The sequence below is a fragment of the Nipponia nippon genome, unplaced genomic scaffold (genome assembly GCF_047370975.1).
Source record: "Nipponia nippon isolate SJK-2023a ecotype South Korea unplaced genomic scaffold, ASM4737097v1 scaffold_8, whole genome shotgun sequence".
Taxonomy (NCBI): Eukaryota; Metazoa; Chordata; class Aves; order Pelecaniformes; family Threskiornithidae; genus Nipponia; species Nipponia nippon.
The window spans coordinates 39,024,685-39,052,304 of NW_028262402.1; the positions used below are offsets into that span (position 1 = coordinate 39,024,685).

At 61.6% G+C, this 27,620-nt stretch overlaps 3 protein-coding genes across 3 annotated transcripts; all 3 read left to right on the plus strand.

Moving 5' to 3' along the window:
* Positions 1-1,479: 1,479 nt before the first annotated feature.
* On the plus strand, positions 1,480-6,699 carry LOC148050573 (uncharacterized). The gene is made up of 9 exons (XM_087741172.1): positions 1,480-1,696; positions 2,464-2,545; positions 3,293-3,360; positions 4,179-4,240; positions 4,454-4,494; positions 4,763-4,859; positions 5,349-5,433; positions 5,686-5,786; positions 6,529-6,699. The coding sequence occupies exons 1-9, from the start codon at positions 1,480-1,482 to the stop codon at positions 6,697-6,699; spliced, it is 924 nt and encodes a 307-aa protein (XP_087597298.1).
* Positions 6,700-10,956: 4,257 nt separating this feature from the next.
* Positions 10,957-17,568, plus strand: LOC148050574 (sperm-associated antigen 4 protein-like). The gene is made up of 11 exons (XM_087741173.1): positions 10,957-11,173; positions 11,941-12,022; positions 12,770-12,837; positions 13,655-13,716; positions 13,930-13,970; positions 14,239-14,335; positions 14,825-14,909; positions 15,162-15,262; positions 16,005-16,172; positions 16,510-16,599; positions 17,434-17,568. The coding sequence occupies exons 1-11, from the start codon at positions 10,957-10,959 to the stop codon at positions 17,566-17,568; spliced, it is 1,146 nt and encodes a 381-aa protein (XP_087597299.1).
* A 2,860-nt stretch (positions 17,569-20,428) lies between these two features.
* LOC148050575 (sperm-associated antigen 4 protein-like) lies at positions 20,429-27,040 on the plus strand. Its single transcript, XM_087741174.1, has 11 exons — positions 20,429-20,645; positions 21,413-21,494; positions 22,242-22,309; positions 23,128-23,189; positions 23,403-23,443; positions 23,712-23,808; positions 24,298-24,382; positions 24,635-24,735; positions 25,478-25,645; positions 25,984-26,073; positions 26,906-27,040. The coding sequence occupies exons 1-11, from the start codon at positions 20,429-20,431 to the stop codon at positions 27,038-27,040; spliced, it is 1,146 nt and encodes a 381-aa protein (XP_087597300.1).
* Positions 27,041-27,620: the final 580 nt, after the last annotated feature.

The window sequence follows — 27,620 nt, forward strand, 5'->3', positions numbered from 1 at the left end:
AAGCATTGTTCAGCAGCAGCTGAAGCAATGGTGCGTCATTAACGCTCTTTTAGTCACAGATGCAAAACACGGCACCGTACGGGCTGCTAGAGGAGGAAAGTCAACTCCATCGCAGCCAGACCCAGTACAGGGGGGACGGACATAAAGGCAGGGTCAGCATGGCTCGGAAAAACCCCTCTGCCTTACGCAGAGGCGCCATTCCACCTCTCACAGCACAAGGCAATGCTTAGTTCCCCTTCTTCCCTGCAGAGGAGAAGATTCAAAGAGCAGAAGCACTGCCTGAAGCAGCTGTTGGCTCAGGCAAGATCAAAAACCTCCATCCACCCTCCATTCCCATTGCCTGGGGGCTCTCTAGGAGTGCTGAGCCCTGCCCGGGGGACACAACACGTGGCGCCCAGCACAGGGCCCAGCAAGGCTCAGGGGCTCGGATGCACTGGCTCCCGGAGTGCTCCCAGTGCTGCTCCTCAGCCGCACCTCAGCACTCCCCGGGGCAGGGCGCAGGTGGCTGCGGATGGGCTCCGTCAGGAAAACTGCAGTGTCTCTCCCCATCTCCTGCCCCCTCGTGGCCCCGTCTGTGACGTCACAGCCATCACCTCACACCATGCGGACCCAGGCCTCTGTGAGGTCAGGGCCTTGCTCAGCCACATGTCAGTCCGCACCACGACTGCCTGGCCAGAAGCAGCTCGTGCTGTCCTGGCAGCTGCGTGCCCGTGGCAGGAGCGCTTCTGCCAGGGATCGGTTTGGAGCTTTTGCCTGAGTGGCTGTGCCCTGGACAGGCAAAACTCCTGGGGCTGAAGGAGGGGCTGTAAGATTGCTGGAGAGCTTGCCCTCTCCCCAACATGAGGCGGAGAAAGGCTCCCCCAAAATCACAGGGGGCACCGACAGCCCCGTCAAGGAGGAGAGCTGGCAGCGACACGGAGAACGGGTATGTCTGTGCGGGGTTGTTCCTCCTGGGGGCCTCAGCTGGCGGGTAGCACAGGCAGAGCCTAACGTGGGGCCTGGGGGGGACACGGTGGGAAAGCTGATAAGGGCTATATGCAGAGCAGGAGCCGTGGGGCTTGGAAAACTGGCTGAAAGCCCCTCTGCCCCGCGGGGGCCAAACCCTGCAGTGCTGCTGCTGGCCCCAGCTTGGGTCCTGGCCAGGGGACCCGGGATGTCCCTGCTGCTCTCCTGCGGGTGCGTGCCGCAGGCACTGTGCAGGTGTGTCTGGGCAGCCTCTAGCAGAGCCGTGGGAGAGCTGAGCCCTCTCCTTGCTGGGTCTGTGCTGCAGAGAGCAGCCGCGGGGGAGTTTTGGGGAGAGCCATGGCCTCAGGGAAGTGGTGGGGGCTTTGGAGGAGGGCAGCCTGTGCCTTCTCCCCGAATGACATGGGGCCGCTGGGATGCCCGCCCAAGGGCAGGCTGGTGCAGCAGGGGCCGGTGGGCAGAGGAGGACGGGGCGGAAGCGGCTGTGCCGCCTTGCTGCTGCTTCCCCTTCCCGCCATGGCGGGGCCATCTCCTGGGGGCCTTCCCAAGGCCCGTCTTCTGGCCAGGGCCTGTGCGCTGGCGGCTCCCGCCTGCCTCGGATCACGTGGCGTGGAGACGGTGCACAAGAGGGCTCTGTCATTTTCCTCCCCCAGGTTCACCCATTCTCAGGCGGCCCAGGGCGCCACCCAGCAAGGGCCTGCATGCCGCAGGGACCGCTCTCGAGAAAATGAGAGTAAGTTCAATGCTGCTTTGCTCGTCAAGGTCCTCTGGGATGCACCCACAGAGCTCCTCTGCAGCAGAGCTGGAGGAGGTGATGCTGGCGCGAGTGCACCGGAGAGGGGACTGCAGGCTGGCCTGCTCTGGGCATGACTCTGCCCAACAAGTTTTTGCCAGGAGCTTGAATCAGAAGGGGAGGGCGAGCGCTCACGGGCTGCTAGCACCTGACCACAGGGCAGGCAGCTTTCTCAGGAAAGATGCCTGAGCTCCTCCCGTTGCCTCCTACCTGCCCCGGGTACGCTGGGGCCTGGTGTTAAACGAGCCAGCGAGGGGTGAGGAGAAGAGGCTGCCTGTCGCCCCGTGTTTGGGGCCGGGCCCGACAGCCGTGCAGAGCCAACGTCATCCTGCTCGAGGAAGGCCTGGGGCCACCTCAGCTACGCGACTGCGACAGAGCTGGCTACCGTTTCCCTGTCCTTATGGGATCCTCTAGGAACTGCGGGCTACACCCATATGGTGGGAGCCCAGAGCCCAGAGGCCGTCCTCCTTCTTGGGACGAGCCGTCAGTGCCGTGCCTGCGAGGGGCTCCTGCCCAGCCGTCAGTCCTTTGCTCCCAGGGTGCACCCAGTTGGCCCCACCCCAGGGCAAAACCCCAGCCCTGCCCTTGCCCCTGCCCTGGGGAGGGAGTGCGTGGCACCAGCGCCCACCTCCCCACAGGGTCTGACGTGCGTCCCAACGGGTGTCCTCAGGAAGGGTCCTCAGGCCTTTCTCTGGTTTCCTCGCCAGGCTTGGTCTTGATTGTTTCTGGCAGCACGGGGCTGGCCCCGGCTTCTCTTCGGGGATACCTCAGCAGCTGCATCTCCACCATGTGAGTACAGCACGCGTCCGATGCGGACACGGAACGGGGTGCCGGTGGGTGAGGGGGAGGCTGGCAGTGCTGCGGGCCAGGAGAGCGTGGCTCCTGCCAGCAGCAGGTCAGGTGGTGCCAGGGCTGGGGCAGCTGCCTGGAAAGCAAGGAGAGCAAAATGCCTCGGCAGCCCCACTCGGCACGCGTGTCAGTGGCCGAAAGCTCGGCCGCCAGGGAGGTAACTTGGGTGCAGCGGAGTGCTCAGGGTGAGGGCCGAGCCTCTGTGCAGGAGAAGGCTTTGCCATGGCCTTGACCAGCCTCGGGCAGAGGAGAGAGGGGGCGCATCCGTAGGGGTGGCAGGAGAGGAGCAGTAAATGCCTGCCACAGTGCCCAGCACTGTGGGAACACCCCAAAACAAGAGGTGTTTCATCTCAAGTGCAACCGGGTCTGCCGCCTTAGCGAAAGGGAAGGCAAGCGCCCAGCAGAGACTGCCAAAGAGCGGCTTTCCCTTGCTAGGTCGGCTTACTTCCGCAGATCGTTTGAACTCCGTGTCTGAAGGTGATCTTGGAGCGCTTTGTTTGGCAAGTTCTGCCTGCAGTGTTGAAGGGTGCAGACAGAAACGGTGCTCCTTTTGAAACGGGCTGGTCTGTCGGCTTTCTGTCAGCAGCTGACCTCCAGAATTGGTGCTTCTCAGCTTGCAAGTGCCCCTGTAGCGGGGTCTGCTCCGGTCCTTGAGCACTGGTAACGCCAGGACTCCCTCTTTTTCAGGAAGGAGATCTGTCAGAAGAGCAGCGGGCTCCTGGTGATCCTGTGCCTCACCTTCATAGCCGCTATTGGTGAGTATTCACCCACTGCTTGCGGTAGCACGGACGCGTGGGGCGCAAGCTTCAGTGTGAGGGAGAGGCGCTGGAACGCCTGTGGGGACCTTCGAACCTCCCGCTTCTGCAGCTCAGGGAGCTCCCCACGTGCAGAGCCCAGCCGGCGCAAGGGCCGCTGCAGACGCACCCAGCGTTAGGAAGCGCAGCCTGTAGGTCCCTTTTGGACGGCGGTCCCTCCTCTCATGCAGCCTTCCTTGTGGACAGGCTGTGCAGAAGCTGCCACAGCCCAAGGGAAGCACTTGCTTAGCCTGCAAGCCTGTGAGGGGAGGCTGTACATACTTCCAGCCTGGCTGGCATGATCGGGGTGTGCGTGTGAGAGAGGCAGGCGGGCAGAGGCAGCGGGAGAGAAGAGCGCGTGCAGCTGTGAAGGGGAGGTTGGAGAAGGTGTCTCGGGGAAAGGAGTGCCAGGTTGCAAGGCCGTGCCGTGGCCAGGCCCAGCCCCTGCGCTGCTGTGCCGCGACTGCTCCGGTAGCCCCCTGCTGGGAGGCGTGCTGGAGGAAGCGGAGACGGTGACAGGCAGGGCCGGAGCTGGGCATCGCTGGGGAAGCGGAGCCCAGCTGAAGTGGGGCTCTTTGGTGGTGCCGGTGCCGTGCGGGGGGAGGGACGGAGAGGTGGCTCTCTCGCAGCCCGTGGAGCCAGGTGTTGGTGCTCACCACAGCAGGGAGCAAACCTCTCGGCAAACCTCTTGCCACCCTGGCGCGGGAGGAGACAGTGTGACTCCGGGGATCATTAGAAACGCTGGTAAAATAACTCTGTCTCGGTGATGTGAATTACAGCTGGTGCCTACTGCGGGACCTCGCTGCCTGTGTGGATGCTGTGGGCAAAGGAGGTGCCACAGGTCAGTGACTGTTGTTGTGGGACAGGAACGTCCCGCCGCGGAGCACTGCTGACGGTGTTTGGGTAAATGGGCGAATCCTCCGTCTCCAGGCCGTGAGCCGAAGAAGCAGCAGCAGCAGCAGCAGCAGCTGCTTCTGCTGTGTCTTCCTAGAGCCACTGGCTCTGGAAAGCCCCGGCGGGTCTGGGACTCAAGTGGAGAGCCTTTCCCTTTCAGGTGCTCCTGGAGCAGCCTGTGGGTGAGCTGCAGTCGGTGTGGTAAGAGCCCTCTCCTGTCACACACCTCCTTTGGTGGGGTAGTGGGAGCCGGCCTCGTGCTGTTTGCAGTCCCGTGCGTGTCGCCCAAGGGCTCGTGCCTTTCCTCCCTCTTTGCCTTTTGCTAAACCTGGAGGCGAAGGGAAGCACTCGCAAAGCAGGGAAAGAAAAGGGGGCTCGAGCACCTGTGTCTCTGCTCGTCTCTGAGCACGGAGGCTCTGTGAGGGGCTGCGCAGCTCCCTGACAAGAACTGCTTTCCCGGTGTCTGCAGGAACTCGCTCGCTCTGCTGAGGGAACGAGCCCAGGAGGCGCAACAGTTGAGGAAGGAGGTGGCATGCCTGGCTGCAGAGATGAACCGTGTGCAGAAGGTGATCCTGCGCCTGGGGAAAGAGGGCTGGGATAAGCAGGGCCACGCACAGGGTGTTTTCCTGGGGTTGCTGGTTGAGCTTCTCCGCTGTAAAGCCCCTTCCTCTCACCAAGTTTAACTGGGCCACGTCTGGTAGTGGAGGACTGCCAAAATCCTTCTCCCAGTGCGCTGGGGCCTCTGGTAGTTCTGTGGCCGGGCCCCAGAGAGCTGGGAGACACTAGTGCGTCTGCAGGCTGAGCTGGACAGCGTGGAGGTGGAGACGAGGCAGTGGGGCCCAGAGCCACGCCCGCACTATGGCTGTGGAATTGAATGCTCTTGCCGAGCCCTCGCTCTTCTCATTGGAAGGCTTTGAGCCCGGCAGCTGTTTGGACAGGCTTGTCTCGCGCTTTCTGACATGGGCTCCTTCCTTTGCTGCGTGCCAGGACTCTGTGGTCACGCTGAACGGCCTGCTGACGTGGTCATCTACCGTGTTCATTTCTGTCTTTCCCAGGAGCTTCAGGACATGAGAATGGCAATGTCTGCGATCCCTTCGGATGAGAACGTCCAGATGTCTGCCTGGGCTCTCAAAAGCGCAGGTATGGATGTGGGCTTGGGCCCCCTGCCCTTCCCACGGGCGCTTGCACTCTCCCAGCGCCCGCAGACCTTCTCTTTGTGCGGCTGTGAGAGAGACGCTGTCACTGGGCACGGGGATCCCCTCCTTGCCTGCATCACCTCCGCGGGCACGGGGCTGGGCGTGGGACTGGCAGGCAGCCTTAGAAATACCCTAGAGCCACCGGGCCCCCCGAGCCTGGGGCCTCTGACAGTCAGCTGCTCTCTTCTCCCTTCAGGGGCCACCATTGACCTGCAGAGATCACCCAGGAGCTATGCATGGCCCTGCAGCATCTTCCGGTTCCTTTGTGATCTGAACTCCCTGGATACTTTTGTGCAGGTACGGTAGCAGAAATCATCAGTGCTGGTTTTGTTCCCCCTGGTAAGGTTGAGGGCTAAGTGCCGCGTCCTGCACTTGGGTCACAACAACCCCATGCAGCACTACGGGCCTGGGGAAGAGTGGCTGGAAGGGTGCCCGGCAGAAAAGGACCTGGGGGTGTTGGTCAACAGCCAGCTTGACAGCCGGGTTGTCAAGCATTGGAACAGGCTGCCCAGGGAAGTGGTTGAGTGACCATCCCTGGAGGTATTTAAAAGGCGTGTAGATGTGGCACTTAGGGACGTGGTTTAGCGGTGGACTTGGCAGTGTTAGGTTTACGGTTGGACTCGATGATCTTAAGGGTCTTTTCCACCCTGAACGACTCTCATTACGATTCTGTCATTCTCCTTTGCAACCCCAGTTGCCTCCCGCAGCTCTGATCGTCCCTTTTCAGATGGGGCAAGGTGGGGGTAGGGGAAGGCGCAGAGCTGCTGGGCAGAGAGAGCGCTTTCTTCATAGGCCTGACTCGGGTGCCGGGTATCAGGTGTTTCATGACGGACGTTTTCCTCTCCTGGGGATTTCAGCGAGTCCTCTTTCCGCAGCCGGGAAGACGTCCGGGCCCTTCTGTCCATTTCCCAACACGTCACTCATTTCAAGCACAAATAGGGCCCACAGGCACCGTGCCGCCAGTGCTTCTGGCTGCACTGGTAGCAGCACGGGCCATGGCACGCCCTCACCAACCATTGCCATTGCCCTCTGCTTTCAGCTGGACATTTCCCCGGGATACTGCTGGCCCTTCCAAGCGTCTCGGAGCCAGGTGGTCATCAGGTTGCCCGCACAAGTCCGACCAACCGCGATCACTGTGCAGCACCCGTTGAAGAAGTCCTCTGCGCTCGGGGACATCAGCAGCGCTCCCGAGATTTCACCGTCTCTGTAAGTCTCTGCCAGGCACTTGGGGCTGGGACCTGGTGCTGGGGAAAAGCCGTAAGGGGGACTTGCTAGTCTCTGCGCATCTGCTGAGATTCATGTGCTGGTCTCTCCCAAGCACTGCGCTGGCCTGAGGGGACATGTCAGGGGACATGCAGGGTGGTGCCATCCCATCCTAAGACTTGCTCAGTGCGTTTTGGCCCAACAGCTCAGCTCCATCGCATCTTGCGCCAGGCTGCGCTGGAGCGGCCGGAGAGGGGGCAGGTCGCAGGCCTGGATCCGGCATGCGTGTTTTCTCATGGCTGACTTGAGCCTGACCTGCTCCTCTGTGCTTTATCTTCAAGGGAGTGGATGAGGAGGGAGAAGAGGAAACTCTGCTCGGGACGTTCAGCTACGACAGAGAGAAACAGCCGACCCAGACCTTCCCTCTGCGGGTACGAGAAGCGTGTGCAGGCAAGAGGCCACAGGTTTGCCCGCCAGTCAGTGGCAGAAGGAGTGTGGACAGTCCCTCCCGAGGCGGGGATCCAACCCTGGCCGAGAGAGACGTGGCAGGGTTTGGAGGGCCGAGCAGCACCCAGCAAGGGCAGCAAAAGTACAGCGAGACCCAGGGCGGCCCCACGGCCTTGTGGGTCCCCAGAGCTCCCCGCCTATGTCTGCTGCTTCTGGCAGAGCCAGCCACGGCCTTGCCCCCCGCCATGTGCTGCGCACTGCCCTGAAACGCAAGTGGCGGGTGGCGACAGCCAACAGGCAGCACCAGGGGGATGCCCCACACCCAGTTGCAGGGTGGCTGGCATCCCCGGGCCTGGGTTCTGCTGGGGAGGCCGGTGGAGGAGCCGCTGGGTGCTGCCACGCCCCATGCGCAGGAGCGCTGCACGGCCACTCTGCCAGCAGAGAGGCCACAGTGAAGGGAAGGGGTGGGCGGGACAGGGACCGAGCCCCAGCTGGGCAGGCGGTGGCAGGGAGGACACCCAGCACCTTGCCCCAGCAGCAGGACTTTCCTCAGGCTCCATTTCCCCCCGGACCCAGCAAGCCTCAGGTTTCCACAGTGGCCTGGCCTGCTCGCTGAGGCCGGCCAGGTGTTTGCTCTGCAGAGGCGCAAGGGTCCTGGGTGGCAGAAGGGGGAAGGAGAGAGAAGCTGTCCCCTCGGCCAGGGCGGGAGCTGCGCCTCCCGGCGCAAGGGCCAGGCTGGCAGAGGAAGACGCGCGGAGCCTCCTGGCGCTCCTTACGAACCAGGAGCCATGTGTCTTTTTGCCCCGTTTTCTTTGCAGAATGAGCTTGCCAGAGCCTTCCAGTTTATCAGGCTTGTCATACAGAGCAACTGGGGAAAGTCAGGCTACACCTGCATCTATCGAGTGCAGGTTCATGGAAAGATAATGGGAATGAATGCCATCGGCCAGGCATGAGGAGACCTTCTACTGTAAAAATAAAAAATGAAAAAACCAAGAAAACCCCTGAGCAGGGGAATGCGGCTGCTTGTTAGTCTGGAGCTGAGTGGTGTCATTTTGCAGGCCCTCTCACAAGCCACATGGGGTGTAGACATAGCGGGGAACCTGGGCAGGCCTGAGAAGGGTGTGGAGAACTGGCCGGGGTGGGGGAGGTGTCCAGCATGTCGCCCACGAGGAACTCCTTGCAAAACCAGGGAGAATCTCCTCTGATTGGTTCAGAGGTGAAAGAAGCCGCTCAGATTGGTTGTGTCTGGTGTGGTGGGCTGGTTTCGTGCGTTGCCGAGGCAGCTGGATCCAGCTGTGACCAGCTCAGGGCAGCGTCCGCCAGGCGTCCAGTCTGTGCGCACTGCTGTGGCAGCCCCACGTAGGACTCTCCCGCGAGGAGCAGCCAGAGCCCCAGGGGGGATCCTGGCTCAGCTCTCCCTGCCCCCCCCCCTCCCATGCCCACGGTGCCTGCCCAGGCACAGCCCTCTGGCCTGCCAGGGACATGGCACCCCTGACGCTCCGGCCCAGCTGCGGGGGCCTTGTGGAAGCGTACAGGCATGTGAAGTCCTGGGCAAAATGTGATGGGCTGGGAGCAGTGCAAAAATGATCAGAAGGATGGAACACCTCTGCTATGAGGAAAGGCTGAAAGAGCTGGGGTTGTACAGCCTGGAGAAGAGAAGGCTGCAGGGAGACCTTATTGCGGCCTTTCAATACTTAAAGGGGGCTGGTAAGAAGGATGCGGACAGACTGTTTAGCAGGGCCAGTAGCGACAGGACACGGTGTAGTGGTTTTAATCTAAAAGAGGGTAGATTCAGGCTATGATATAAGGAAGAAATTTTTTACAGTGAGGGTAGTGAAACGCTGGAACGGGTTGCCCAGAGAGGTGGTAGATGCCCCATCCTTGGAAACATTCAAGGCCAGGCTGGATGGGGCTCTGAGCAACCTGACCTAGTTGTAGACGTCCCTGCCAATTGCAGGGGGGATGGACTAGATGACCTTTCTAGGTCCCTTCCATCCCAAAGCGTTCTATGATTCTATGATTCTAAAACTGGTGCGTCGGGATATACACACTTTAATAAGTGAAGGAAAGAAGGAGAAAACCCAAGGCATGCAACAGCAGTCGCTCACCACCTTCCACAGGCAGGCTGATGCCCAGCCAGTCTCCAAGCAACGGCTGCTTTGTAAAGACCAGAGACCCAGTCGTTATCGCTGAGCATGACGTTACACGCCATGGAATAGCCCTTTGGTCAATTTGGGTCAGCTGTCCTGGCTCTGTCCCCTCCCAAGCTCTTGCCCAACCCCCAGCCTCTTCGCTCAAGGGGCCAGAGTGACAAACAGAGACAGCGTGATGCTCTGTAAGCATTGTTCAGCAGCAGCTGAAGCAATGGTGCGTCATTAACGCTCTTTTAGTCACAGATGCAAAACACGGCACCGTACGGGCTGCTAGAGGAGGAAAGTCAACTCCATCGCAGCCAGACCCAGTACAGGGGGGACGGACATAAAGGCAGGGTCAGCATGGCTCGGAAAAACCCCTCTGCCTTACGCAGAGGCGCCATTCCACCTCTCACAGCACAAGGCAATGCTTAGTTCCCCTTCTTCCCTGCAGAGGAGAAGATTCAAAGAGCAGAAGCACTGCCTGAAGCAGCTGTTGGCTCAGGCAAGATCAAAAACCTCCATCCACCCTCCATTCCCATTGCCTGGGGGCTCTCTAGGAGTGCTGAGCCCTGCCCGGGGGACACAACACGTGGCGCCCAGCACAGGGCCCAGCAAGGCTCAGGGGCTCGGATGCACTGGCTCCCGGAGTGCTCCCAGTGCTGCTCCTCAGCCGCACCTCAGCACTCCCCGGGGCAGGGCGCAGGTGGCTGCGGATGGGCTCCGTCAGGAAAACTGCAGTGTCTCTCCCCATCTCCTGCCCCCTCGTGGCCCCGTCTGTGACGTCACAGCCATCACCTCACACCATGCGGACCCAGGCCTCTGTGAGGTCAGGGCCTTGCTCAGCCACATGGCAGTCCGCACCACGACTGCCTGGCCAGAAGCAGCTCGTGCTGTCCTGGCAGCTGCGTGCCCGTGGCAGGAGCGCTTCTGCCAGGGATCGGTTTGGAGCTTTTGCCTGAGTGGCTGTGCCCTGGACAGGCAAAACTCCTGGGGCTGAAGGAGGGGCTGTAAGATTGCTGGAGAGCTTGCCCTCTCCCCAACATGAGGCGGAGAAAGGCTCCCCCAAAATCACAGGGGGCACCGACAGCCCCGTCAAGGAGGAGAGCTGGCAGCGACACGGAGAACGGGTATGTCTGTGCGGGGTTGTTCCTCCTGGGGGCCTCAGCTGGCGGGTAGCACAGGCAGAGCCTAACGTGGGGCCTGGGGGGGACACGGTGGGAAAGCTGATAAGGGCTATATGCAGAGCAGGAGCCGTGGGGCTTGGAAAACTGGCTGAAAGCCCCTCTGCCCCGCGGGGGCCAAACCCTGCAGTGCTGCTGCTGGCCCCAGCTTGGGTCCTGGCCAGGGGACCCGGGATGTCCCTGCTGCTCTCCTGCGGGTGCGTGCCGCAGGCACTGTGCAGGTGTGTCTGGGCAGCCTCTAGCAGAGCCGTGGGAGAGCTGAGCCCTCTCCTTGCTGGGTCTGTGCTGCAGAGAGCAGCCGCGGGGGAGTTTTGGGGAGAGCCATGGCCTCAGGGAAGTGGTGGGGGGCTTTGGAGGAGGGCAGCCTGTGCCTTCTCCCCGAATGACATGGGGCCGCTGGGATGCCCGCCCAAGGGCAGGCTGGTGCAGCAGGGGCCGGTGGGCAGAGGAGGACGGGGCGGAAGCGGCTGTGCCGCCTTGCTGCTGCTTCCCCTTCCCGCCATGGCGGGGCCATCTCCTGGGGGCCTTCCCAAGGCCCGTCTTCTGGCCAGGGCCTGTGCGCTGGCGGCTCCCGCCTGCCTCGGATCACGTGGCGTGGAGACGGTGCACAAGAGGGCTCTGTCATTTTCCTCCCCCAGGTTCACCCATTCTCAGGCGGCCCAGGGCGCCACCCAGCAAGGGCCTGCATGCCGCAGGGACCGCTCTCGAGAAAATGAGAGTAAGTTCAATGCTGCTTTGCTCGTCAAGGTCCTCTGGGATGCACCCACAGAGCTCCTCTGCAGCAGAGCTGGAGGAGGTGATGCTGGCGCGAGTGCACCGGAGAGGGGACTGCAGGCTGGCCTGCTCTGGGCATGACTCTGCCCAACAAGTTTTTGCCAGGAGCTTGAATCAGAAGGGGAGGGCGAGCGCTCACGGGCTGCTAGCACCTGACCACAGGGCAGGCAGCTTTCTCAGGAAAGATGCCTGAGCTCCTCCCGTTGCCTCCTACCTGCCCCGGGTACGCTGGGGCCTGGTGTTAAACGAGCCAGCGAGGGGTGAGGAGAAGAGGCTGCCTGTCGCCCCGTGTTTGGGGCCGGGCCCGACAGCCGTGCAGAGCCAACGTCATCCTGCTCGAGGAAGGCCTGGGGCCACCTCAGCTACGCGACTGCGACAGAGCTGGCTACCGTTTCCCTGTCCTTATGGGATCCTCTAGGAACTGCGGGCTACACCCATATGGTGGGAGCCCAGAGCCCAGAGGCCGTCCTCCTTCTTGGGACGAGCCGTCAGTGCCGTGCCTGCGAGGGGCTCCTGCCCAGCCGTCAGTCCTTTGCTCCCAGGGTGCACCCAGTTGGCCCCACCCCAGGGCAAAACCCCAGCCCTGCCCTTGCCCCTGCCCTGGGGAGGGAGTGCGTGGCACCAGCGCCCACCTCCCCACAGGGTCTGACGTGCGTCCCAACGGGTGTCCTCAGGAAGGGTCCTCAGGCCTTTCTCTGGTTTCCTCGCCAGGCTTGGTCTTGATTGTTTCTGGCAGCACGGGGCTGGCCCCGGCTTCTCTTCGGGGATACCTCAGCAGCTGCATCTCCACCATGTGAGTACAGCACGCGTCCGATGCGGACACGGAACGGGGTGCCGGTGGGTGAGGGGGAGGCTGGCAGTGCTGCGGGCCAGGAGAGCGTGGCTCCTGCCAGCAGCAGGTCAGGTGGTGCCAGGGCTGGGGCAGCTGCCTGGAAAGCAAGGAGAGCAAAATGCCTCGGCAGCCCCACTCGGCACGCGTGTCAGTGGCCGAAAGCTCGGCCGCCAGGGAGGTAACTTGGGTGCAGCGGAGTGCTCAGGGTGAGGGCCGAGCCTCTGTGCAGGAGAAGGCTTTGCCATGGCCTTGACCAGCCTCGGGCAGAGGAGAGAGGGGGCGCATCCGTAGGGGTGGCAGGAGAGGAGCAGTAAATGCCTGCCACAGTGCCCAGCACTGTGGGAACACCCCAAAACAAGAGGTGTTTCATCTCAAGTGCAACCGGGTCTGCCGCCTTAGCGAAAGGGAAGGCAAGCGCCCAGCAGAGACTGCCAAAGAGCGGCTTTCCCTTGCTAGGTCGGCTTACTTCCGCAGATCGTTTGAACTCCGTGTCTGAAGGTGATCTTGGAGCGCTTTGTTTGGCAAGTTCTGCCTGCAGTGTTGAAGGGTGCAGACAGAAACGGTGCTCCTTTTGAAACGGGCTGGTCTGTCGGCTTTCTGTCAGCAGCTGACCTCCAGAATTGGTGCTTCTCAGCTTGCAAGTGCCCCTGTAGCGGGGTCTGCTCCGGTCCTTGAGCACTGGTAACGCCAGGACTCCCTCTTTTTCAGGAAGGAGATCTGTCAGAAGAGCAGCGGGCTCCTGGTGATCCTGTGCCTCACCTTCATAGCCGCTATTGGTGAGTATTCACCCACTGCTTGCGGTAGCACGGACGCGTGGGGCGCAAGCTTCAGTGTGAGGGAGAGGCGCTGGAACGCCTGTGGGGACCTTCGAACCTCCCGCTTCTGCAGCTCAGGGAGCTCCCCACGTGCAGAGCCCAGCCGGCGCAAGGGCCGCTGCAGACGCACCCAGCGTTAGGAAGCGCAGCCTGTAGGTCCCTTTTGGACGGCGGTCCCTCCTCTCATGCAGCCTTCCTTGTGGACAGGCTGTGCAGAAGCTGCCACAGCCCAAGGGAAGCACTTGCTTAGCCTGCAAGCCTGTGAGGGGAGGCTGTACATACTTCCAGCCTGGCTGGCATGATCGGGGTGTGCGTGTGAGAGAGGCAGGCGGGCAGAGGCAGCGGGAGAGAAGAGCGCGTGCAGCTGTGAAGGGGAGGTTGGAGAAGGTGTCTCGGGGAAAGGAGTGCCAGGTTGCAAGGCCGTGCCGTGGCCAGGCCCAGCCCCTGCGCTGCTGTGCCGCGACTGCTCCGGTAGCCCCCTGCTGGGAGGCGTGCTGGAGGAAGCGGAGACGGTGACAGGCAGGGCCGGAGCTGGGCATCGCTGGGGAAGCGGAGCCCAGCTGAAGTGGGGCTCTTTGGTGGTGCCGGTGCCGTGCGGGGGAGGGACGGAGAGGTGGCTCTCTCGCAGCCCGTGGAGCCAGGTGTTGGTGCTCACCACAGCAGGGAGCAAACCTCTCGGCAAACCTCTTGCCACCCTGGCGCGGGAGGAGACAGTGTGACTCCGGGGATCATTAGAAACGCTGGTAAAATAACTCTGTCTCGGTGATGTGAATTACAGCTGGTGCCTACTGCGGGACCTCGCTGCCTGTGTGGATGCTGTGGGCAAAGGAGGTGCCACAGGTCAGTGACTGTTGTTGTGGGACAGGAACGTCCCGCCGCGGAGCACTGCTGACGGTGTTTGGGTAAATGGGCGAATCCTCCGTCTCCAGGCCGTGAGCCGAAGAAGCAGCAGCAGCAGCAGCAGCAGCTGCTTCTGCTGTGTCTTCCTAGAGCCACTGGCTCTGGAAAGCCCCGGCGGGTCTGGGACTCAAGTGGAGAGCCTTTCCCTTTCAGGTGCTCCTGGAGCAGCCTGTGGGTGAGCTGCAGTCGGTGTGGTAAGAGCCCTCTCCTGTCACACACCTCCTTTGGTGGGGTAGTGGGAGCCGGCCTCGTGCTGTTTGCAGTCCCGTGCGTGTCGCCCAAGGGCTCGTGCCTTTCCTCCCTCTTTGCCTTTTGCTAAACCTGGAGGCGAAGGGAAGCACTCGCAAAGCAGGGAAAGAAAAGGGGGCTCGAGCACCCGTGTCTCTGCTCGTCTCTGAGCACGGAGGCTCTGTGAGGGGCTGCGCAGCTCCCTGACAAGAACTGCTTTCCTGGTGTCTGCAGGAACTCGCTCGCTCTGCTGAGGGAACGAGCCCAGGAGGCGCAACAGTTGAGGAAGGAGGTGGCATGCCTGGCTGCAGAGATGAACCGTGTGCAGAAGGTGATCCTGCGCCTGGGGAAAGAGGGCTGGGATAAGCAGGGCCACGCACAGGGTGTTTTCCTGGGGTTGCTGGTTGAGCTTCTCCGCTGTAAAGCCCCTTCCTCTCACCAAGTTTAACTGGGCCACGTCTGGTAGTGGAGGACTGCCAAAATCCTTCTCCCAGTGCGCTGGGGCCTCTGGTAGTTCTGTGGCCGGGCCCCAGAGAGCTGGGAGACACTAGTGCGTCTGCAGGCTGAGCTGGACAGCGTGGAGGTGGAGACGAGGCAGTGGGGCCCAGAGCCACGCCCGCACTATGGCTGTGGAATTGAATGCTCTTGCCGAGCCCTCGCTCTTCTCATTGGAAGGCTTTGAGCCCGGCAGCTGTTTGGACAGGCTTGTCTCGCGCTTTCTGACATGGGCTCCTTCCTTTGCTGCGTGCCAGGACTCTGTGGTCACGCTGAACGGCCTGCTGACGTGGTCATCTACCGTGTTCATTTCTGTCTTTCCCAGGAGCTTCAGGACATGAGAATGGCAATGTCTGCGATCCCTTCGGATGAGAACGTCCAGATGTCTGCCTGGGCTCTCAAAAGCGCAGGTATGGATGTGGGCTTGGGCCCCCTGCCCTTCCCACGGGCGCTTGCACTCTCCCAGCGCCCGCAGACCTTCTCTTTGTGCGGCTGTGAGAGAGACGCTGTCACTGGGCACGGGGATCCCCTCCTTGCCTGCATCACCTCCGCGGGCACGGGGCTGGGCGTGGGACTGGCAGGCAGCCTTAGAAATACCCTAGAGCCACCGGGCCCCCCGAGCCTGGGGCCTCTGACAGTCAGCTGCTCTCTTCTCCCTTCAGGGGCCACCATTGACCTGCAGAGATCACCCAGGAGCTATGCATGGCCCTGCAGCATCTTCCGGTTCCTTTGTGATCTGAACTCCCTGGATACTTTTGTGCAGGTACGGTAGCAGAAATCATCAGTGCTGGTTTTGTTCCCCCTGGTAAGGTTGAGGGCTAAGTGCCGCGTCCTGCACTTGGGTCACAACAACCCCATGCAGCACTACGGGCCTGGGGAAGAGTGGCTGGAAGGCTGCCCGGCAGAAAAGGACCTGGGGGTGTTGGTCAACAGCCAGCTTGACAGCCGGGTTGTCAAGCATTGGAACAGGCTGCCCAGGGAAGTGGTTGAGTGACCATCCCTGGAGGTATTTAAAAGGCGTGTAGATGTGGCACTTAGGGACGTGGTTTAGCGGTGGACTTGGCAGTGTTAGGTTTACGGTTGGACTCGATGATCTTAAGGGTCTTTTCCACCCTGAACGACTCTCATTACGATTCTGTCATTCTCCTTTGCAACCCCAGTTGCCTCCCGCAGCTCTGATCGTCCCTTTTCAGATGGGGCAAGGTGGGGGTAGGGGAAGGCGCAGAGCTGCTGGGCAGAGAGAGCGCTTTCTTCATAGGCCTGACTCGGGTGCCGGGTATCAGGTGTTTCATGACGGACGTTTTCCTCTCCTGGGGATTTCAGCGAGTCCTCTTTCCGCAGCCGGGAAGACGTCCGGGCCCTTCTGTCCATTTCCCAACACGTCACTCATTTCAAGCACAAATAGGGCCCACAGGCACCGTGCCGCCAGTGCTTCTGGCTGCACTGGTAGCAGCACGGGCCATGGCACGCCCTCACCAACCATTGCCATTGCCCTCTGCTTTCAGCTGGACATTTCCCCGGGATACTGCTGGCCCTTCCAAGCGTCTCGGAGCCAGGTGGTCATCAGGTTGCCCGCACAAGTCCGACCAACCGCGATCACTGTGCAGCACCCGTTGAAGAAGTCCTCTGCGCTCGGGGACATCAGCAGCGCTCCCCGAGATTTCACCGTCTCTGTAAGTCTCTGCCAGGCACTTGGGGCTGGGACCTGGTGCTGGGGAAAAGCCGTAAGGGGGACTTGCTAGTCTCTGCGCATCTGCTGAGATTCATGTGCTGGTCTCTCCCAAGCACTGCGCTGGCCTGAGGGGACATGTCAGGGGACATGCAGGGTGGTGCCATCCCATCCTAAGACTTGCTCAGTGCGTTTTGGCCCAACAGCTCAGCTCCATCGCATCTTGCGCCAGGCTGCGCTGGAGCGGCCGGAGAGGGGCAGGTCGCAGGCCTGGATCCGGCATGCGTGTTTTCTCATGGCTGACTTGAGCCTGACCTGCTCCTCTGTGCTTTATCTTCAAGGGAGTGGATGAGGAGGGAGAAGAGGAAACTCTGCTCGGGACGTTCAGCTACGACAGAGAGAAACAGCCGACCCAGACCTTCCCTCTGCGGGTACGAGAAGCGTGTGCAGGCAAGAGGCCACAGGTTTGCCCGCCAGTCAGTGGCAGAAGGAGTGTGGACAGTCCCTCCCGAGGCGGGGATCCAACCCTGGCCGAGAGAGACGTGGCAGGGTTTGGAGGGCCGAGCAGCACCCAGCAAGGGCAGCAAAAGTACAGCGAGACCCAGGGCGGCCCCACGGCCTTGTGGGTCCCCAGAGCTCCCCGCCTATGTCTGCTGCTTCTGGCAGAGCCAGCCACGGCCTTGCCCCCCGCCATGTGCTGCGCACTGCCCTGAAACGCAAGTGGCGGGTGGCGACAGCCAACAGGCAGCACCAGGGGGATGCCCCACACCCAGTTGCAGGGTGGCTGGCATCCCCGGGCCTGGGTTCTGCTGGGGAGGCCGGTGGAGGAGCCGCTGGGTGCTGCCACGCCCCATGCGCAGGAGCGCTGCACGGCCACTCTGCCAGCAGAGAGGCCACAGTGAAGGGAAGGGGTGGGCGGGACAGGGACCGAGCCCCAGCTGGGCAGGCGGTGGCAGGGAGGACACCCAGCACCTTGCCCCAGCAGCAGGACTTTCCTCAGGCTCCATTTCCCCCCGGACCCAGCAAGCCTCAGGTTTCCACAGTGGCCTGGCCTGCTCGCTGAGGCCGGCCAGGTGTTTGCTCTGCAGAGGCGCAAGGGTCCTGGGTGGCAGAAGGGGGAAGGAGAGAGAAGCTGTCCCCTCGGCCAGGGCGGGAGCTGCGCCTCCCGGCGCAAGGGCCAGGCTGGCAGAGGAAGACGCGCGGAGCCTCCTGGCGCTCCTTACGAACCAGGAGCCATGTGTCTTTTTGCCCCGTTTTCTTTGCAGAATGAGCTTGCCAGAGCCTTCCAGTTTATCAGGCTTGTCATACAGAGCAACTGGGGAAAGTCAGGCTACACCTGCATCTATCGAGTGCAGGTTCATGGAAAGATAATGGGAATGAATGCCATCGGCCAGGCATGAGGAGACCTTCTACTGTAAAAATAAAAAATGAAAAAACCAAGAAAACCCCTGAGCAGGGGAATGCGGCTGCTTGTTAGTCTGGAGCTGAGTGGTGTCATTTTGCAGGCCCTCTCACAAGCCACATGGGGTGTAGACATAGCGGGGAACCTGGGCAGGCCTGAGAAGGGTGTGGAGAACTGGCCGGGGTGGGGGAGGTGTCCAGCATGTCGCCCACGAGGAACTCCTTGCAAAACCAGGGAGAATCTCCTCTGATTGGTTCAGAGGTGAAAGAAGCCGCTCAGATTGGTTGTGTCTGGTGTGGTGGGCTGGTTTCGTGCGTTGCCGAGGCAGCTGGATCCAGCTGTGACCAGCTCAGGGCAGCGTCCGCCAGGCGTCCAGTCTGTGCGCACTGCTGTGGCAGCCCCACGTAGGACTCTCCCGCGAGGAGCAGCCAGAGCCCCAGGGGGGATCCTGGCTCAGCTCTCCCTGCCCCCCTCCCATGCCCACGGTGCCTGCCCAGGCACAGCCCTCTGGCCTGCCAGGGACATGGCACCCCTGACGCTCCGGCCCAGCTGCGGGGGCCTTGTGGAAGCGTACAGGCATGTGAAGTCCTGGGCAAAATGTGATGGGCTGGGAGCAGTGCAAAAATGATCAGAAGGATGGAACACCTCTGCTATGAGGAAAGGCTGAAAGAGCTGGGGTTGTACAGCCTGGAGAAGAGAAGGCTGCAGGGAGACCTTATTGCGGCCTTTCAATACTTAAAGGGGGCTGGTAAGAAGGATGCGGACAGACTGTTTAGCAGGGCCAGTAGCGACAGGACACGGTGTAGTGGTTTTAATCTAAAAGAGGGTAGATTCAGGCTATGATATAAGGAAGAAATTTTTTACAGTGAGGGTAGTGAAACGCTGGAACGGGTTGCCCAGAGAGGTGGTAGATGCCCCATCCTTGGAAACATTCAAGGCCAGGCTGGATGGGGCTCTGAGCAACCTGACCTAGTTGTAGACGTCCCTGCCAATTGCAGGGGGGATGGACTAGATGACCTTTCTAGGTCCCTTCCATCCCAAAGCGTTCTATGATTCTATGATTCTAAAACTGGTGCGTCGGGATATACACACTTTAATAAGTGAAGGAAAGAAGGAGAAAACCCAAGGCATGCAACAGCAGTCGCTCACCACCTTCCACAGGCAGGCTGATGCCCAGCCAGTCTCCAAGCAACGGCTGCTTTGTAAAGACCAGAGACCCAGTCGTTATCGCTGAGCATGACGTTACACGCCATGGAATAGCCCTTTGGTCAATTTGGGTCAGCTGTCCTGGCTCTGTCCCCTCCCAAGCTCTTGCCCAACCCCCAGCCTCTTCGCTCAAGGGGCCAGAGTGACAAACAGAGACAGCGTGATGCTCTGTAAGCATTGTTCAGCAGCAGCTGAAGCAATGGTGCGTCATTAACGCTCTTTTAGTCACAGATGCAAAACACGGCACCGTACGGGCTGCTAGAGGAGGAAAGTCAACTCCATCGCAGCCAGACCCAGTACAGGGGGGACGGACATAAAGGCAGGGTCAGCATGGCTCGGAAAAACCCCTCTGCCTTACGCAGAGGCGCCATTCCACCTCTCACAGCACAAGGCAATGCTTAGTTCCCCTTCTTCCCTGCAGAGGAGAAGATTCAAAGAGCAGAAGCACTGCCTGAAGCAGCTGTTGGCTCAGGCAAGATCAAAAACCTCCATCCACCCTCCATTCCCATTGCCTGGGGGCTCTCTAGGAGTGCTGAGCCCTGCCCGGGGGACACAACACGTGGCGCCCAGCACAGGGCCCAGCAAGGCTCAGGGGCTCGGATGCACTGGCTCCCGGAGTGCTCCCAGTGCTGCTCCTCAGCCGCACCTCAGCACTCCCCGGGGCAGGGCGCAGGTGGCTGCGGATGGGCTCCGTCAGGAAAACTGCAGTGTCTCTCCCCATCTCCTGCCCCCTCGTGGCCCCGTCTGTGACGTCACAGCCATCACCTCACACCATGCGGACCCAGGCCTCTGTGAGGTCAGGGCCTTGCTCAGCCACATGGCAGTCCGCACCACGACTGCCTGGCCAGAAGCAGCTCGTGCTGTCCTGGCAGCTGCGTGCCCGTGGCAGGAGCGCTTCTGCCAGGGATCGGTTTGGAGCTTTTGCCTGAGTGGCTGTGCCCTGGACAGGCAAAACTCCTGGGGCTGAAGGAGGGGCTGTAAGATTGCTGGAGAGCTTGCCCTCTCCCCAACATGAGGCGGAGAAAGGCTCCCCCAAAATCACAGGGGGCACCGACAGCCCCGTCAAGGAGGAGAGCTGGCAGCGACACGGAGAACGGGTATGTCTGTGCGGGGTTGTTCCTCCTGGGGGCCTCAGCTGGCGGGTAGCACAGGCAGAGCCTAACGTGGGGCCTGGGGGGGACACGGTGGGAAAGCTGATAAGGGCTATATGCAGAGCAGGAGCCGTGGGGCTTGGAAAACTGGCTGAAAGCCCCTCTGCCCCGCGGGGGCCAAACCCTGCAGTGCTGCTGCTGGCCCCAGCTTGGGTCCTGGCCAGGGGACCCGGGATGTCCCTGCTGCTCTCCTGCGGGTGCGTGCCGCAGGCACTGTGCAGGTGTGTCTGGGCAGCCTCTAGCAGAGCCGTGGGAGAGCTGAGCCCTCTCCTTGCTGGGTCTGTGCTGCAGAGAGCAGCCGCGGGGGAGTTTTGGGGAGAGCCATGGCCTCAGGGAAGTGGTGGGGGGCTTTGGAGGAGGGCAGCCTGTGCCTTCTCCCCGAATGACATGGGGCCGCTGGGATGCCCGCCCAAGGGCAGGCTGGTGCAGCAGGGGCCGGTGGGCAGAGGAGGACGGGGCGGAAGCGGCTGTGCCGCCTTGCTGCTGCTTCCCCTTCCCGCCATGGCGGGGCCATCTCCTGGGGGCCTTCCCAAGGCCCGTCTTCTGGCCAGGGCCTGTGCGCTGGCGGCTCCCGCCTGCCTCGGATCACGTGGCGTGGAGACGGTGCACAAGAGGGCTCTGTCATTTTCCTCCCCCAGGTTCACCCATTCTCAGGCGGCCCAGGGCGCCACCCAGCAAGGGCCTGCATGCCGCAGGGACCGCTCTCGAGAAAATGAGAGTAAGTTCAATGCTGCTTTGCTCGTCAAGGTCCTCTGGGATGCACCCACAGAGCTCCTCTGCAGCAGAGCTGGAGGAGGTGATGCTGGCACGAGTGCACCGGAGAGGGGACTGCAGGCTGGCCTGCTCTGGGCATGACTCTGCCCAACAAGTTTTTGCCAGGAGCTTGAATCAGAAGGGGAGGGCGAGCGCTCACGGGCTGCTAGCACCTGACCACAGGGCAGGCAGCTTTCTCAGGAAAGATGCCTGAGCTCCTCCCGTTGCCTCCTACCTGCCCCGGGTACGCTGGGGCCTGGTGTTAAACGAGCCAGCGAGGGGTGAGGAGAAGAGGCTGCCTGTCGCCCCGTGTTTGGGGCCGGGCCCGACAGCCGTGCAGAGCCAACGTCATCCTGCTCGAGGAAGGCCTGGGGCCACCTCAGCTACGCGACTGCGACAGAGCTGGCTACCGTTTCCCTGTCCTTATGGGATCCTCTAGGAACTGCGGGCTACACCCATATGGTGGGAGCCCAGAGCCCAGAGGCCGTCCTCCTTCTTGGGACGAGCCGTCAGTGCCGTGCCTGCGAGGGGCTCCTGCCCAGCCGTCAGTCCTTTGCTCCCAGGGTGCACCCAGTTGGCCCCACCCCAGGGCAAAACCCCAGCCCTGCCCTTGCCCCTGCCCTGGGGAGGGAGTGCGTGGCACCAGCGCCCACCTCCCCACAGGGTCTGACGTGCGTCCCAACGGGTGTCCTCAGGAAGGGTCCTCAGGCCTTTCTCTGGTTTCCTCGCCAGGCTTGGTCTTGATTGTTTCTGGCAGCACGGGGCTGGCCCCGGCTTCTCTTCGGGGATACCTCAGCAGCTGCATCTCCACCATGTGAGTACAGCACGCGTCCGATGCGGACACGGAACGGGGTGCCGGTGGGTGAGGGGGAGGCTGGCAGTGCTGCGGGCCAGGAGAGCGTGGCTCCTGCCAGCAGCAGGTCAGGTGGTGCCAGGGCTGGGGCAGCTGCCTGGAAAGCAAGGAGAGCAAAATGCCTCGGCAGCCCCACTCGGCACGCGTGTCAGTGGCCGAAAGCTCGGCCGCCAGGGAGGTAACTTGGGTGCAGCGGAGTGCTCAGGGTGAGGGCCGAGCCTCTGTGCAGGAGAAGGCTTTGCCATGGCCTTGACCAGCCTCGGGCAGAGGAGAGAGGGGGCGCATCCGTAGGGGTGGCAGGAGAGGAGCAGTAAATGCCTGCCACAGTGCCCAGCACTGTGGGAACACCCCAAAACAAGAGGTGTTTCATCTCAAGTGCAACCGGGTCTGCCGCCTTAGCGAAAGGGAAGGCAAGCGCCCAGCAGAGACTGCCAAAGAGCGGCTTTCCCTTGCTAGGTCGGCTTACTTCCGCAGATCGTTTGAACTCCGTGTCTGAAGGTGATCTTGGAGCGCTTTGTTTGGCAAGTTCTGCCTGCAGTGTTGAAGGGTGCAGACAGAAACGGTGCTCCTTTTGAAACGGGCTGGTCTGTCGGCTTTCTGTCAGCAGCTGACCTCCAGAATTGGTGCTTCTCAGCTTGCAAGTGCCCCTGTAGCGGGGTCTGCTCCGGTCCTTGAGCACTGGTAACGCCAGGACTCCCTCTTTTTCAGGAAGGAGATCTGTCAGAAGAGCAGCGGGCTCCTGGTGATCCTGTGCCTCACCTTCATAGCCGCTATTGGTGAGTATTCACCCACTGCTTGCGGTAGCACGGACGCGTGGGGCGCAAGCTTCAGTGTGAGGGAGAGGCGCTGGAACGCCTGTGGGGACCTTCGAACCTCCCGCTTCTGCAGCTCAGGGAGCTCCCCACGTGCAGAGCCCAGCCGGCGCAAGGGCCGCTGCAGACGCACCCAGCGTTAGGAAGCGCAGCCTGTAGGTCCCTTTTGGACGGCGGTCCCTCCTCTCATGCAGCCTTCCTTGTGGACAGGCTGTGCAGAAGCTGCCACAGCCCAAGGGAAGCACTTGCTTAGCCTGCAAGCCTGTGAGGGGAGGCTGTACATACTTCCAGCCTGGCTGGCATGATCGGGGTGTGCGTGTGAGAGAGGCAGGCGGGCAGAGGCAGCGGGAGAGAAGAGCGCGTGCAGCTGTGAAGGGGAGGTTGGAGAAGGTGTCTCGGGGAAAGGAGTGCCAGGTTGCAAGGCCGTGCCGTGGCCAGGCCCAGCCCCTGCGCTGCTGTGCCGCGACTGCTCCGGTAGCCCCCTGCTGGGAGGCGTGCTGGAGGAAGCGGAGACGGTGACAGGCAGGGCCGGAGCTGGGCATCGCTGGGGAAGCGGAGCCCAGCTGAAGTGGGGCTCTTTGGTGGTGCCGGTGCCGTGCGGGGGGAGGGACGGAGAGGTGGCTCTCTCGCAGCCCGTGGAGCCAGGTGTTGGTGCTCACCACAGCAGGGAGCAAACCTCTCGGCAAACCTCTTGCCACCCTGGCGCGGGAGGAGACAGTGTGACTCCGGGGATCATTAGAAACGCTGGTAAAATAACTCTGTCTCGGTGATGTGAATTACAGCTGGTGCCTACTGCGGGACCTCGCTGCCTGTGTGGATGCTGTGGGCAAAGGAGGTGCCACAGGTCAGTGACTGTTGTTGTGGGACAGGAACGTCCCGCCGCGGAGCACTGCTGACGGTGTTTGGGTAAATGGGCGAATCCTCCGTCTCCAGGCCGTGAGCCGAAGAAGCAGCAGCAGCAGCAGCAGCAGCTGCTTCTGCTGTGTCTTCCTAGAGCCACTGGCTCTGGAAAGCCCCGGCGGGTCTGGGACTCAAGTGGAGAGCCTTTCCCTTTCAGGTGCTCCTGGAGCAGCCTGTGGGTGAGCTGCAGTCGGTGTGGTAAGAGCCCTCTCCTGTCACACACCTCCTTTGGTGGGGTAGTGGGAGCCGGCCTCGTGCTGTTTGCAGTCCCGTGCGTGTCGCCCAAGGGCTCGTGCCTTTCCTCCCTCTTTGCCTTTTGCTAAACCTGGAGGCGAAGGGAAGCACTCGCAAAGCAGGGAAAGAAAAGGGGGCTCGAGCACCCGTGTCTCTGCTCGTCTCTGAGCACGGAGGCTCTGTGAGGGGCTGCGCAGCTCCCTGACAAGAACTGCTTTCCTGGTGTCTGCAGGAACTCGCTCGCTCTGCTGAGGGAACGAGCCCAGGAGGCGCAACAGTTGAGGAAGGAGGTGGCATGCCTGGCTGCAGAGATGAACCGTGTGCAGAAGGTGATCCTGCGCCTGGGGAAAGAGGGCTGGGATAAGCAGGGCCACGCACAGGGTGTTTTCCTGGGGTTGCTGGTTGAGCTTCTCCGCTGTAAAGCCCCTTCCTCTCACCAAGTTTAACTGGGCCACGTCTGGTAGTGGAGGACTGCCAAAATCCTTCTCCCAGTGCGCTGGGGCCTCTGGTAGTTCTGTGGCCGGGCCCCAGAGAGCTGGGAGACACTAGTGCGTCTGCAGGCTGAGCTGGACAGCGTGGAGGTGGAGACGAGGCAGTGGGGCCCAGAGCCACGCCCGCACTATGGCTGTGGAATTGAATGCTCTTGCCGAGCCCTCGCTCTTCTCATTGGAAGGCTTTGAGCCCGGCAGCTGTTTGGACAGGCTTGTCTCGCGCTTTCTGACATGGGCTCCTTCCTTTGCTGCGTGCCAGGACTCTGTGGTCACGCTGAACGGCCTGCTGACGTGGTCATCTACCGTGTTCATTTCTGTCTTTCCCAGGAGCTTCAGGACATGAGAATGGCAATGTCTGCGATCCCTTCGGATGAGAACGTCCAGATGTCTGCCTGGGCTCTCAAAAGCGCAGGTATGGATGTGGGCTTGGGCCCCCTGCCCTTCCCACGGGCGCTTGCACTCTCCCAGCGCCCGCAGACCTTCTCTTTGTGCGGCTGTGAGAGAGACGCTGTCACTGGGCACGGGGATCCCCTCCTTGCCTGCATCACCTCCGCGGGCACGGGGCTGGGCGTGGGACTGGCAGGCAGCCTTAGAAATACCCTAGAGCCACCGGGCCCCCCGAGCCTGGGGCCTCTGACAGTCAGCTGCTCTCTTCTCCCTTCAGGGGCCACCATTGACCTGCAGAGATCACCCAGGAGCTATGCATGGCCCTGCAGCATCTTCCGGTTCCTTTGTGATCTGAACTCCCTGGATACTTTTGTGCAGGTACGGTAGCAGAAATCATCAGTGCTGGTTTTGTTCCCCCTGGTAAGGTTGAGGGCTAAGTGCCGCGTCCTGCACTTGGGTCACAACAACCCCATGCAGCACTACGGGCCTGGGGAAGAGTGGCTGGAAGGCTGCCCGGCAGAAAAGGACCTGGGGGTGTTGGTCAACAGCCAGCTTGACAGCCGGGTTGTCAAGCATTGGAACAGGCTGCCCAGGGAAGTGGTTGAGTGACCATCCCTGGAGGTATTTAAAAGGCGTGTAGATGTGGCACTTAGGGACGTGGTTTAGCGGTGGACTTGGCAGTGTTAGGTTTACGGTTGGACTCGATGATCTTAAGGGTCTTTTCCACCCTGAACGACTCTCATTACGATTCTGTCATTCTCCTTTGCAACCCCAGTTGCCTCCCGCAGCTCTGATCGTCCCTTTTCAGATGGGGCAAGGTGGGGGTAGGGGAAGGCGCAGAGCTGCTGGGCAGAGAGAGCGCTTTCTTCATAGGCCTGACTCGGGTGCCGGGTATCAGGTGTTTCATGACGGACGTTTTCCTCTCCTGGGGATTTCAGCGAGTCCTCTTTCCGCAGCCGGGAAGACGTCCGGGCCCTTCTGTCCATTTCCCAACACGTCACTCATTTCAAGCACAAATAGGGCCCACAGGCACCGTGCCGCCAGTGCTTCTGGCTGCACTGGTAGCAGCACGGGCCATGGCACGCCCTCACCAACCATTGCCATTGCCCTCTGCTTTCAGCTGGACATTTCCCCGGGATACTGCTGGCCCTTCCAAGCGTCTCGGAGCCAGGTGGTCATCAGGTTGCCCGCACAAGTCCGACCAACCGCGATCACTGTGCAGCACCCGTTGAAGAAGTCCTCTGCGCTCGGGGACATCAGCAGCGCTCCCCGAGATTTCACCGTCTCTGTAAGTCTCTGCCAGGCACTTGGGGCTGGGACCTGGTGCTGGGGAAAAGCCGTAAGGGGGACTTGCTAGTCTCTGCGCATCTGCTGAGATTCATGTGCTGGTCTCTCCCAAGCACTGCGCTGGCCTGAGGGGACATGTCAGGGGACATGCAGGGTGGTGCCATCCCATCCTAAGACTTGCTCAGTGCGTTTTGGCCCAACAGCTCAGCTCCATCGCATCTTGCGCCAGGCTGCGCTGGAGCGGCCGGAGAGGGGGCAGGTCGCAGGCCTGGATCCGGCATGCGTGTTTTCTCATGGCTGACTTGAGCCTGACCTGCTCCTCTGTGCTTTATCTTCAAGGGAGTGGATGAGGAGGGAGAAGAGGAAACTCTGCTCGGGACGTTCAGCTACGACAGAGAGAAACAGCCGACCCAGACCTTCCCTCTGCGGGTACGAGAAGCGTGTGCAGGCAAGAGGCCACAGGTTTGCCCGCCAGTCAGTGGCAGAAGGAGTGTGGACAGTCCCTCCCGAGGCGGGGATCCAACCCTGGCCGAGAGAGACGTGGCAGGGTTTGGAGGGCCGAGCAGCACCCAGCAAGGGCAGCAAAAGTACAGCGAGACCCAGGGCGGCCCCACGGCCTTGTGGGTCCCCAGAGCTCCCCGCCTATGTCTGCTGCTTCTGGCAGAGCCAGCCACGGCCTTGCCCCCGCCATGTGCTGCGCACTGCCCTGAAACGCAAGTGGCGGGTGCCGACAGCCAACAGGCAGCACCAGGGGGATGCCCCACACCCAGTTGCAGGGTGGCTGGCATCCCCGGGCCTGGGTTCTGCTGGGGAGGCCGGTGGAGGAGCCGCTGGGTGCTGCCACGCCCCATGCGCAGGAGCGCTGCACGGCCACTCTGCCAGCAGAGAGGCCACAGTGAAGGGAAGGGGTGGGCGGGACAGGGACCGAGCCCCAGCTGGGCAGGCGGTGGCAGGGAGGACACCCAGCACCTTGCCCCAGCAGCAGGACTTTCCTCAGGCTCCATTTCCCCCGGACCCAGCAAGCCTCAGGTTTCCACAGTGGCCTGGCCTGCTCGCTGAGGCCGGCCAGGTGTTTGCTCTGCAGAGGCGCAAGGGTCCTGGGTGGCAGAAGGGGGAAGGAGAGAGAAGCTGTCCCCTCGGCCAGGGCGGGAGCTGCGCCTCCCGGCGCAAGGGCCAGGCTGGCAGAGGAAGACGCGCGGAGCCTCCTGGCGCTCCTTACGAACCAGGAGCCATGTGTCTTTTTGCCCCGTTTTCTTTGCAGAATGAGCTTGCCAGAGCCTTCCAGTTTATCAGGCTTGTCATACAGAGCAACTGGGGAAAGTCAGGCTACACCTGCATCTATCGAGTGCAGGTTCATGGAAAGATAATGGGAATGAATGCCATCGGCCAGGCATGAGGAGACCTTCTACTGTAAAAATAAAAAATGAAAAAACCAAGAAAACCCCTGAGCAGGGGAATGCGGCTGCTTGTTAGTCTGGAGCTGAGTGGTGTCATTTTGCAGGCCCTCTCACAAGCCACATGGGGTGTAGACATAGCGGGGAACCTGGGCAGGCCTGAGAAGGGTGTGGAGAACTGGCCGGGGTGGGGGAGGTGTCCAGCATGTCGCCCACGAGGAACTCCTTGCAAAACCAGGGAGAATCTCCTCTGATTGGTTCAGAGGTGAAAGAAGCCGCTCAGATTGGTTGTGTCTGGTGTGGTGGGCTGGTTTCGTGCGTTGCCGAGGCAGCTGGATCCAGCTGTGACCAGCTCAGGGCAGCGTCCGCCAGGCGTCCAGTCTGTGCGCACTGCTGTGGCAGCCCCACGTAGGACTCTCCCGCGAGGAGCAGCCAGAGCCCCAGGGGGGATCCTGGCTCAGCTCTCCCTGCCCCCCCCCCTCCCATGCCCACGGTGCCTGCCCAGGCACAGCCCTCTGGCCTGCCAGGGACATGGCACCCCTGACGCTCCGGCCCAGCTGCGGGGGCCTTGTGGAAGCGTAC

What these genes read in the sequence shown, in the direction of transcription:
- LOC148050573 (XM_087741172.1), top strand. Translation starts at nt 1,480, where the DNA reads ATGGCGGGGCCATCTCCTGGGGGCCTTCCCAAGGCCCGTCTTCTGGCC. An exon ending in CACCTTCATAGCCGCTATTG is followed by an intron (nt 3,361 to 4,178) that starts GTGAGTATTCAC and finishes TGTGAATTACAG; the next exon opens with CTGGTGCCTACTGCGGGACC. An exon ending in GGGCAAAGGAGGTGCCACAG is followed by an intron (nt 4,241 to 4,453) that starts GTCAGTGACTGT and finishes TTTCCCTTTCAG; the next exon opens with GTGCTCCTGGAGCAGCCTGT.
- LOC148050574 (XM_087741173.1), top strand. Translation starts at nt 10,957, where the DNA reads ATGGCGGGGCCATCTCCTGGGGGCCTTCCCAAGGCCCGTCTTCTGGCC. An exon ending in CACCTTCATAGCCGCTATTG is followed by an intron (nt 12,838 to 13,654) that starts GTGAGTATTCAC and finishes TGTGAATTACAG; the next exon opens with CTGGTGCCTACTGCGGGACC. An exon ending in AGATGAACCGTGTGCAGAAG is followed by an intron (nt 14,336 to 14,824) that starts GTGATCCTGCGC and finishes TGTCTTTCCCAG; the next exon opens with GAGCTTCAGGACATGAGAAT.
- LOC148050575 (XM_087741174.1), top strand. Translation starts at nt 20,429, where the DNA reads ATGGCGGGGCCATCTCCTGGGGGCCTTCCCAAGGCCCGTCTTCTGGCC. An exon ending in CACCTTCATAGCCGCTATTG is followed by an intron (nt 22,310 to 23,127) that starts GTGAGTATTCAC and finishes TGTGAATTACAG; the next exon opens with CTGGTGCCTACTGCGGGACC. An exon ending in CCCGAGATTTCACCGTCTCT is followed by an intron (nt 25,646 to 25,983) that starts GTAAGTCTCTGC and finishes TTTATCTTCAAG; the next exon opens with GGAGTGGATGAGGAGGGAGA.